This window comes from Chrysochloris asiatica, unplaced genomic scaffold, assembly GCF_000296735.1.
Source record: "Chrysochloris asiatica unplaced genomic scaffold, ChrAsi1.0 scaffold00017, whole genome shotgun sequence".
NCBI lineage: Eukaryota > Metazoa > Chordata > Mammalia > Afrosoricida > Chrysochloridae > Chrysochloris > Chrysochloris asiatica.
Window position 1 is genome coordinate 31,461,402 of NW_006408535.1, and position 12,005 is coordinate 31,473,406.

The 12,005-nt window shown below is 40.0% G+C and overlaps 1 protein-coding gene across 1 annotated transcript in view; it reads left to right on the plus strand.

The window, feature by feature from the left end:
- The first annotated feature begins 1,711 nt into the window (after positions 1 to 1,711).
- METTL3 (methyltransferase like 3) overlaps positions 1,712 to 12,005 on the plus strand; it is a 25,185-nt gene continuing 14,891 nt past the window's right edge. The window contains exon 1 of the mRNA XM_006835465.1: positions 1,712 to 1,925. Coding sequence (XP_006835528.1) covers positions 1,826 to 1,925 — 100 coding nt within the window. The 5' untranslated portion in view covers positions 1,712 to 1,825. The remainder of the gene's footprint in view (positions 1,926 to 12,005) is intronic.

Genomic DNA, 12,005 nt, shown 5'->3' on the forward strand with positions numbered 1-12,005 from the left:
ATGGGTTAAAGCGCCAGACTGCAAAGCTGTTTGAACTGCAAGGTCAGTGGTTCAAGCTCACCAGCTGCTCCTTGGAAACCCTATACAGGGTCGCTATGGGTTGGAATCGACTCGATGGCACTTAACAACAACATACACAAAACACTCAGGAATATATAATAATTTAAACAACCAAAGGGCACATTCTGCAAGCATGCCTCCTGGCTGCCAGCACCCAGTCCCTCTCTTTCCAGAGCTGAGTCCAGAGTCCTCAGCTGCTCCCTCTCTCCATCTCCTCATTTCTGCTTCCATCTCTGGTGTTGCTGCTTCTCTGGATAGGGTCCCGCATTCCACTTGTGCTTTCTCCCTTGATTTTCCTAGGGTCTTCTACTTCCGGACTATAAGATTAACTACTCCCCTGTTTTTGTTACAAAACCTCTACCTTTACAGTTACGACAGTCACAATCAGTCATGATAACAATTACTCATTATTTAATCACAAGAATCCTATCCCCATCTCCTTTCACCAGATACCTCTAGACAAAATGAAAACTATTCAGTGGGGACTCTACCCTCCACCACACACTCCTAAACTAAACTCCCTCTTGAAAACTTGTAAATCAGTCACTTTGTGTCTCTATCGTCCCCTCATTTTAGGTAGCCAATGTCTGAGTTGCCTGTCCCTATCAACCTTGTATACAAAAAGGATAGCATTAATACTTGATGTAAAGACTCCTTCCCTCTCACAGTTGGTACCTTGAGCTGCTACATCCTTACGTATAGGTCAAGTTCATCAAATTATAGCAAGTTACACTCCTTTCCTTTATCAATAATTGTTTTTATATCTTCCTCTAGTCAAGTTCTGACTATCAAGCCATGGAAGCTAGGTTACATGGGTACTATATACAAGTTTGGGCATTCGTGGCCTTCAGATTCTTTTTTTTTTTTAATTTAAGGTTTTTATTCAGATTCTTTTTGTTTCCCAAACTGAAAGAACATTCCAAAGGAACATGATTTAAGTCCCTCAAGAATGCCAGAACTGCCATTTTGACAGGGTATAAATGGAAGAGCAGAGAGTTCTTCAGGAAAGGGTTAGACAGTGGAAGCACCATTTTCAGAAGTGTAGAGTCTAGATGGAGGATATGTGGAGGAACAATAGTTTCACATTTTTATATTTTTATATTTTATTTTCATAACTTTTGTAGAATTTTTTTGTTACTTATCCTTCTATCAATAGACCGTTTCTAAGGTCTCTGTTCTACAAATCCTCCCCCTCTAACCTCAAAGAACAATACAAACACACATACAAGGATTAGCAACCATTGTAACAGGTATCCCTTTATAAATGAATGCATACAAGCTTAAGCCTACTCTTAGAGTGGAAAAGACATGTTAATAACAAACTCTAAAAGAGTCAGTTATCCTTTATTTTAAAAAACTATACTACATGTGCAATTCTCAGCTGTCATCAACATGAGTCACCTCCAGAAAGCATCTCCTAACATTCAACATGGTCGCATGCGCGTCTATAACCAACATGGCCGCTCTGCCATCTATCAAAATGGCAGCTGCAGCTTCATTATTCCCGGAAGCAGGCGAGAATTCCCATAAAGAATATACACTATATCCGCCATTCCGCCAACACTTAAGGTGGCTCTAGTTTCAGCTTCAAAGCGAGCGCTTTAAAGAAACCGGAAATGGATTTTACTTTTTGCATAGTTTATGGGATCCCTTTCCGGTTAGCCTTGGGGTGTTCGCGTTAAAATAGAATATTTCCTGAAACGAGGGCTGGGAGGTGCTTGTCCACCGCGCCTGATTCGAGAGGCATCCGCGTTGGGAGACTAGGATGTCGGACACGTGGAGCTCTATCCAGGCGCATAAAAAGCAGCTGGACTCGCTGAGGGAGAGGCTGCAGCGGAGGCGGAAGCAGGACTCGGGGCACTTGGGTGAGGCACGAAGCTGTCGGGGCCGATGCCCAGCCAGGGAGGGCGGGAGGGATTCCTGAAGAAGACGACAGCTCCGAGGTGGGCGCCTTTCCCTAGGCGGTCATTTCTTTCCCTCCTTGTACATCGCTACGTCCCTACTCCCAGCCTCACCGACTCTTTGCCCGCGTGCAAGGAGTTCGCGGTCTCTCCCTACCCGGGTCAGGGCTCCTCCAGCTCCCTTGTCCCGGACGCCGGAGCCCATCCCTGGCCGTTCAGTCGACTTCTTTTCAATCTGCTGTACCTTCGCCTGTGGGATATCGCTCACGCCCCTACCCTGCGAACCGTGACCAGCAAGCCCCCTTTCTTGGCGTTTCCACGGTGCTTTGTTTCGCCTTCCTTGAAGTGGTCATTTCTTTGCGACTGTGGACAATGATAGCAAGGACTGAAATTTCCAATTGACAGTGCCCAGCTCAGTGGCTTATGCCGAATTGGCAGTTGATGTTGCTAAATGAACCGGAGCCTCTGTAGCACATGGTTAAATGGGGGGCTACTAACTAAAAGGTCAGTAGTTCGAACCCACCAGCCCCTCCACCGAAGAAAGATGTGGCAATCTGCTTTTTATAAAGATTACCTAATAAACCAAATCCATTGCCATCGAGTTGATTTGAAGACTCATAGCGACTCCTTAGGATAGAGTAGAACTGTCTCAACGTTCCCAAGGTTGTAATCTTTACAGAAGCTAACTGCCACATCTTTCTTAGCCTTTCGGTTAGCAGCCCAGCGGTTTAACCTCTGTGCCGCCAGTGCCCCTTTCTGTAAAGATTGCAGCCTTGAAAACCCTATGAATCTGTTCAACTCTGTCTTGCATGCTTGCTATGAGTCCGAATTGACTCGATGCACCATGTTTTGTTTTGCCTTTTTGGTTGCTAAATGAGAACTGGTACTGTCTTAGTTATTTTATGTGACTTACAAGAATCTGAAAGCATTTTATTTTGGTTTTTAAACTTTTACTCTCTTTTAGTTGTCATCTGTGCCACAATCATAAAACTTGAAGGGATATCAAAATTTGATGATCACATTTTACTGTACTCCTCCACCCCTTCATTAGCACTGAACCATTGCAGGTAAATCAGTTATAAAGATGTACTAGGATAGTGAATCCATACTCATACTACCTCAGGTGGTTTGTCCCAGTGTTTTTTAGTATGCTGGAATCGGTCTAAATCTTGCCTTGATGCTTACTTAAATTCTGTGCACTTGATTCTATCCTCTGTAACTAGGAGATGGAGGGCTCTGGCAGAATTCTCACACCATAATTAATAACATCAAATAAGTATAGTGTGTAGGAATCTAGTTAGGCAAAAATAAGGAAGACATTGTTCCTGCCTTCAAGTTTTTAAAATGTTAGTTGGTGACAAAAGATGGATGCTTATAAACAGTTAGACATACAATATGATTTACGTAAAGCACAATTGAATAAATAGTCACAGTCAGTGTAGCGAAGGGAGAAGTATCAAAAACTGGGTTAGTTAGTGAAGGATATCAAGAGGAGTTGGTAGTTGAATTTCCAGTTTAATTAGAGAGAAGGTAAGAGGGAGGATCAGAAGAGACATATGATCAGGGGATTAATAATAGTCAAGTAATAAAGGAGCTCTGGTAGCGTAGTGGTTACGAATTAGGCTGCTAACCTCAAAGTCAGAAGTTCAAAACTACCAGCAATTCCGCAGGAGAAAGATGAGGCTTTCTGCTCCCGTAAAGATTTAGAGCCTGGGAAACCCTGTGCACTTAATAACAACAACAATAGATGAGTAGGTCCTGAATTACCCAAGGGCCAAAATTTTTTTCTTGATCTATAAACTTCAACTCCTTTGACTTCTTGTTTTAGGACTAGTTTTCTCAATTTAAAAGTTTGTTCTTTTTCTGAATTTGTGTGTGTATGGTGAAAATCTAGAAAACAAAACATTTGCCATTTCAGCAGTCTTCATATGTATTAAATACAAGAGGGCTTCAAAAAGTTCATGGAAAAAATGAAATTTTTCCACAAAATGTTTTGAAGCCCCTATGTTCATCATGCTGTTCAACCATTCCCATTCCCAAATGTTTCCATCACTCATAACAGAAGATCAGTGCTGTTTCTGAACTTCTAATTTTATGCACTTTCATTTTAAATATAAAACATGACCGTTAATTTCATCTCTTATAAACAAATGCCTCAATTTTTTTTAAGTACAGCAATTTATTCTTTCACAGTTCTGGAGGCCAGAAGTCTGAAATGAAGGCATCAGCAGGGTCACACTCCCTCTGGAGGCTCTAGGGGAAAATCCTTCCTTGCATCTTTCAGCTTCTGATGACAGTTGGCATTCCTTTGCTCCCTAGGCTTATGTCTGCTTAACTCCATCTCTGTCTCAGCCTTTTTATCACCTCCTTTGTGTCTATTCTGTCTTATAATTTGTTTTTGTTGTAGTTGAGCATATATATAGCAGAACATACACCAATTTGACACTTTCTACAATTTGGTGACATTAATTGTATTCTTCCTGTGGTGCCACCGTTCTCAACATCTTTTTCTGAGTTGTTCTTACCCTCCAAGTTTCCTATGTAATCTTTAGAATTGCTGTTATCAATTTGATCCCATAAGGATAGATCTTAGAAAACACAATGCTTAAGGCAGCTTTACTAGTTAAGCTAAACAATTGTTTAATTTTAAGAAAACTTTTGGGAAAATTTTTGGTATATGTTTTAAAGATTATCTCAGAGCTTGGGTTCATGGGTTCATGTACCTCCATGGCTCCAGAACATCTGAATTCCATGAGAATTTAAATTTTCTGTTCTGTTTTCCCCCCTTTGGATCAGGACTTCTATAGAACCTTCTATCAAAATGTTCACTAATGGTAGTAAGCACAGTCCAGTTCTTCTAATCTTAATGACAGAGGAAGTCAAGTGCTTTTTAAAAAACTTTTATTATGATTTAGCTGAAAGTTTATAGAGCAAATTGATTTTCTATTCAATAGTTCATACACATTTTGTGTCATGACATTGATTGCAATTCCCACCCTATAACAGCACTCTTCCCACCTCCTTCCTGTGTTTATCCTTTCTGTTGTCCTTGTTTATTTTTATCTCTTGCTTTCTGAGCTGTTGTTGTTAAGTGCCATTGTTGAGTCGATTCAGACCTATAGTTACCCTGTATCAGGTTTCCAAGGAGCAACTGGTGAGCTTGAACCACCAACCTTGCAGTTAAAACAGCTTTGCAGTCTGGTGCATTAACCCACAGGGCCACAGCTGTATCCCTGGTCAAATACTGCCCTTTTGGTCTTGTGTGGTTGATTGTTCTAAGGAGTGATGTTACTGTTTTGCCAAAAGTTCATGGGAGATTGAAGTGAGTTTAGTTCCAAGCCTAAGGGCCATAGTTTCAGGGGTTCCACCAGTCTATCTGGAGTCCTTGTGTGGTTCTGTGGGTTAATGCAACAGGTGCAAAGGCGTTTGACCTGCAAGGTCGGTGGTTTGAGCTCACCAGCGGCTCCTTGGAAACCCTATACAGGGTTGCTATGGGTTGGGATTGACTCAACAGCACTTAACAACTTAACAGCAACCAGTCTATCTGACCATAAGCCTGGTCTTTTTTTTTTAACTCGAGTTTTCATCCACATTATCTCCCACTGTTATCCAGGATCTCCTATTGTGATCCCTTTCAGTACAGTAAGCAGTGTAGCTGGGTACCATCTAGTTCTTCTGGTCTCAGGGTCTTGGAGACTGGGGAGGTCACTCCTTAATTTAGACTATTACCAAACTTAAGGAGCTCTGGTAGCGCAGTGGTTACGAATTGGACTGCTAACCTCAAGGTCGGCAGTTCGAAACTACCAGCTGTTCCGCAGAAGATGAGGCTTTCTGCTCCCATAAAGATTTGCAGCCTTGGAAACCCTGTACAGGGTCACTATGAGTTGGAACCGACTCCACGGTACTTAACAACAACATTACCAAACTTAACTACCTCATCAACGTTTTCAAAATTAGCATTCATCAAGGATATTAGTAGAGGCATTTTTACTACATATATACTTACTCCTAAAAAAAAACCTGAAAAAAAAAACTTGCAGTAAAAATAATGACTTATAGAAAAAAATCCCATGCTTTTAGAAGGAGCCTTCTCAAAACCTATGTAACTTTGTTACTAGAGCCCTTAGAATAACAATTCTAATAAAAATAGTAATATAATTAAATCAGGAGCTCAGCTGATTTAACCATTGTAGTGGTTACAAATCGGGCTGCTAACCTCAGCGTCGGCAGTTCGAAACCACCAACAGGTCCGCGGGAGACCAATGAGGCTTTCTGCTCCCATAAATATTTACAGCCTCAGAAACCCTGTGCAGGTTCGCTATGAGTCGGAACCGACTCCAAAGTACTTAACAACAACAAAATAATTAAATCTCCATATTGTTTCCACCTGTTATGGATTGAATTGTGTTCTCCCCAAAACCTCTATATAAATTTCCTTATACCTATGATTATAACTCCATTTGGGAATCTGGTTTTCTTTGTTATGCTAATGATATTAATGTAGGATGTGTATTTCAAGTCCATTTCTTTTGAGATATAAATTAAAAACAGATTAAACAAGGAAGTAGACAAGTGGAGATGGGGGGAAGATGGGTATCAAGCCACATGAAGATCACCAAGGAGCCAAGCAGTTGAAGCTGAAGAGAAAAGGACCTACCTAAAGAACTTACAAAGACAGCCTTCTCCTAGAGCCAGTTCCCTGATTTTGGATTTCTAGCCTCCTAAATTGTGGACTCCTGGTGTGGTGCCATAGGATAAGCACTCGACCTTAAGGTCAGTTTGAACTGCAAGGTCAGGGCTTCAAACTCAGCAGTTGCTCCTCGGAAACCCTACACAGGGTTGCTATGAGTTAGAACTGACTCAGCGGTGCTTAGCAACAACAACAAAACTGAAAAAAGAAATGGCTGTTCATTAAAGCCACCCACTTATAGTATTTCTGTTATTTTTGTTGTTAAGTGCCTCCAGTATAACAGCATTAAATGGGATACTACCTATAATGGAAGGAGCTCTGGTAGCGTAGTGGTTATGAATCGGGCTACGAACCTTAAGGTTAGCAGTTCGAGACTACCAGCTGTTTCACATTTGAAAGATGAGGCTTTCTGCTCTTGTAAAGATTTACAGCCTTGGAAACCCTATACAGGGTCGCTATGAGTCGGAACCGACTCCACGGCACATAACCACCACCACCTATAATGGAGTCCTGGTGTGGCACTGCAGGATAATGCACTGGACTGCAAGGTCAGTTTCAACTGCACAGTTCAAACCTACCAGTCACTCCTCAGAAACCTTCTAGAGAGTTGCTATCAATCAAAACCCACTCGACAGCATTCAACAACAACAACAACCTACAATAGAAGTCATTCCATCCTTATAGATTAAACCTTAAGGCTCCTACTTCATGTTTCCATCAAATCGAATGTGTCTGTTTAACCAAGGGAAATACCTTTGCTGTTTCTTCAGATGGACTTGAAGCTTACCTGACAGCTTCACATACCTCAATCAGCAAAGTAGAAACTCACAAATGTCTACATTTGGACACTTTGTAGATTTTTGAGTTTTCACTGTGTGTATTTCAGGGAGAAGTAATGCAGTCTTGTTCTATCACCTCCCCATACTCTGCAGATGAGTGCCCATCACTCTTTTCTAGGCCCTTGAATCTCTTTGACCGTGTATTAGAATGTGACAGCCTAATTAAGTGCCTCTCTAGGAATATTTATTTTAGCATGGAATAATTTGTTTTCTCCTTTTGCAGTGACAATTGGAAAGGGGAACCTGAGGATCCAAGTTGTCATTTGTTTCAGCTCAAAGTTTTTTTTAAAAATCACATTATCAATGCACTACATCATTTATTACTTTGTGTTCAACTTTATATTTGTTATTTTTATGATAAGCTATCTTGTGCCTATAGGTTTTGGTTATTACTCCTCACCTTTTTTGTTTTCAATTTGTACATTTCTAAATTCACACTCTTTAGCTAGATGATTTGAATTTGGGGGGGCGGGCAGTTAAGTCCCATTTTACTTTTCATTGGTATTAATCATACTTTGAAATTATTCAGTCTTTTTGCCATACTCAGATTTAATCACTAGATTCTCAATAATCTCATCCCAATGAGAGTGATTAAAACCATTAGATTAAAGCTACAGTATCAACACAGTTACCAGCATCACAGAGGCACTCACTAAATGTGTTGATTTAATATAGTTAAGACTCCTAGAAATTTTTTTTTGAGGTTGTCATTATGGATATATTGTCTCTGCCTTAAAGCTTTGTTATAATAATTTCATATTGTGGGAATAGCAATGAAACACTTACAATTAAACCAGTCTGTGACTTGTTTAGTTTGAGTATCTCAGATAGCTTAATTTAGCTATTTGGAAAAATTTCATGGTCTGAATTCTATTTTTCCGGGGAAATTTTTGAAGTGCCTTGGTATATTTCTTTGAGCTTTAAGGGTTTTCTTGTTGTTTTTTTAAACTTTTTATTGTGAAATGAGTGAAGGTTTACAGAGAAGACCACCAGCTTTACATTCAACAAATCCTACACTTTGTTGTTTCATCTCAATGATTGCAATCCCCTCTATACAACAACAGTTATCCCACTTCCTCCCTGTGATTCTTTATTTCCATTCCACCGACCTTCCCAACCCTTCTGAACTTTGTCTTTGGGTAAATGTTGGCATTTCTTGGGGAGCATACCTTACTAGCGTTGTCCCTTCTATATACCGATCTACCATTTGGCTAAAATTTGGGCCACAAGGATGATTTCCATTCCAAACCCAACAGTCTTTTCCTGACCAGTAAGCCTAATCCTTTTTATAATTTTAAGTTTTGTTCCACATTTTCTTCTTCTGTATTTGGGACCTTCTAATGTGACCTTTTCAGAGCAGTGGGTAGTGGTAGGCGGGTACCATGTAGGTCCCAGTGTCTTGTTCATGTGTTCCATTAGTCCATTGGATTAACTCTTGGCATCTTCAGTTTTCATCACTCTTCTTTCCTTCACACATGAGAGACCAATAGTTGTACCTTAGATGGGCTGCTCATGAGCTTTTAAGATCCCAGAGTAAGATGTAGAACATCATCTTTGGGGACTATATTGTGCCAATTGACCATGGTTTCTCCTGAGACTGGTTCTTAGCTCCAAGGCCCAGCAACTTGTTTGCCTCAAGGTGTTTGGTAAGGTCTAAGAAGTTTTCATCATGCTACCTTGGTATCTTCCATCACATTCACAGGTGTGTTTGCAGCACAGGTAGATGCCCCTGTACAAATATCCTGTCAAGCCTTTATTAGATCTGTGGGTACACTGCCACTCTCCCTTTGATACCCATTCAGCCTGTGTATGAGCTGTATGATTTTTAGGAAAACAATGTGAAACACACTTTGTTGTTAAGTGCTGTTGAGCTGGTTACAACTCAACAGTTTCCAAAGCTGTAAATATTTTTGGGAGCAGAAAGCCTCATCTTTCTCCTGCGGAGTGACCAGTAGGCTCGTACTGCTGACCTTGGGGTTGGCAGTTACAAAGCCACCATGCTTCTGAAACACACTCCACTAGTTTATTAATCAAGGTGTTCTTTTTTTTTTTTAGTGTTTTATTGTGAATTATGTGATAGTTTACATGGAAAAACATTAGTTTTATATTCATCCTACTGTATATCGTTTAATTGCCATGGTTACAATCCCCTCCATGCATCATCAACCAACCAAAGGGTATACCCTGCAAGCCTGCCACCCGGTTGTCAGCACACAGCCCCTCTCCCTCTCTGGGTCTAAAGTCCCCAGCTGCTCCATCTCTCCACATCATCACCTCTGCCTCCATTTCAGGCATCAATCACTGCTTCTCTGGGTAGAGTCCCACTCTCCCCTCTTCTCCCTTGATGGTCCCAGGGACCTCTGCTCCTAGACTGAAAAGTTAATCATTCCCCTCCTTGCTACAAAACATCTACCTTTACAATTCAAGGTGTTTTTTAAAGACAAGACTATAAAATGAACTAAAATGTTTCCATGTAGTCTAAGGCCATATTACCCTGAATGTGCCTAATCTCTAAAATATATCTATATCCTTAATTAATACGAAGTACTATGGGCAAAGAATCTTCAGGAAACCGTTCTTAACTCAGCATTTCATCAGGTTTATTAAGCACTTCGCTGCTAAACTGCCATCAACAAAAAGTTGATGGTTCAAACCCACCCAGTGACTGCAGGATAAAGATCTGGGGATCTGCTCCTGTAAAGATTATAGCCTTGGAAACGCCAATGAGTTCGAACTAATGTGCCTTATAGGGCAGATCTGTTTTGTCACATGGGATTGCTGTGGGTACTAACTGACTTGTTTTTTTTTTATTTAGGATTATCACTTTAATAAAACTGGTTTCCTTTTTATTGAAACAAAGTAGATTTGGCCAGATTCAGCCCATGGTAAAAAGGAGCCCTGGTGGTTCAGTGGTTAAGTGCTCAGCTGCTAACTGAAAGGTTCAAAACCACCAGCTGCTTCAGGGGAGAAAGCTGTGGCAGCCTGCTTCCATAAAGATTTACAGGCTTGGACACCCAGTGGGCAGTTCTGTTCTGTCCTGAGGGTTGCTGTCAGAATCAACTAGGTGGCAGTAGGCTTAGCATGTGTTAAATATGTGAACTGCTCCAGTATATTTCATCAGTGAAATTTAAGATACACTTAGGAGTCAGCAAACTAGTATGCCATACTTTTTTTGAACAACTAATGTTTATCTTCAGTGAAGAAATTAACCAAAGAATAAACACCAGTCTTGTTTATTACCTTGTTAAACCCAACACATAAAATTTTTCATTAGATTTGAAGCAGAGTGTCAACATGAGGGACTATGTGTGGTGCTTTCTGAAGGACTTGGAGCCTAGTGGGTCTTAATCATTTTCTAGAAAGTAACTCATTTTAAGAATGATAAAATGTTAGTGTTTTTTGTTTGTTTGTTTTTCAAATGTGTACGTACAGGCAAAAATTTGCATTCACAGAACAGCTAAGAAGCCCATTCGTGAAAAACAATCGCGTTAACCTGCTTGCAAATTTTGTTCACAGCATTAATATGAGCTTCCTCCCCTAATAACCTAAAAAGAGGAATTCTCAACTCCAGTATCCTTAGTGTTATGAAAGAAAACTCCCAGGAATTACCAACAGAAAGATTCATAACTAGAATGATATCATCATTGAGTTATTTTTTTAAAGAAGTACAAAGACAAATAATCAAATTATCAAAGGGAAAAAATGTTAGTTTTAGGGATTGAAAGGGAATGTTTAGATTTTTTGTTTTTTAATAGAACTGGTTTTTGTTTTGTTTTTTAGAATAGACATTGCTTATGTTAGGCATAATAATGCATTCCTCAAAGAATACCTAAATTTTATTAACTAGAGAAAATGAAAACAGTTTAACAGGAGTTGTTTGTATAATTACATTCTTGATAGTAACTTGTTAATTAAATAAGTATAGTTTCATTTTTTTGACATTGATGCTTTTTCTTTTTGTGTGTGTGGAGGGAGGTAAGAATAAGGAGTGAGGGTTAGGGTTGGGACTCTGGCTAGATTTAGACAAGGGCTTTGTTGTTAAGTGTCACTGCATTGGTTCTGACTCGTAGCAACCCTGCATAGGGTTTCCGAGGAGTGACTGGTGATCTTGAACCGCCAACCTTGAAGTCTAGTGCATTAGCCCACAGTGCCACACCAGCACTCCTAAACTAAGCCTTGCACTTGGTTTACTGTTAGGGTTATGGTTAGGACTAGGGTTTTAGTGTTACGGGTAAGGGTTAGACCAGGGCTAGGGCTAAAGAGTAAGGTTTGGCCTGGTTTTCAGGATTACGGTTAGATTTTCTTTTTATTTATTTTACCTTTATCTTGAAGCAATTTGATTTCATCTTCATTTGGAAACTACATTATTCCCTCTTTTTACTTTATAGTTTTTTGTTGTTGGCTTTTAATTTCTGTTTGTCTGAAAATGACATAATTTCACTGTCATATCTGATGGACAGTTTTGCTGGATATATGATTCTTGTTTGGCTATTTGTTTCTTTCAGAGTTTTATAT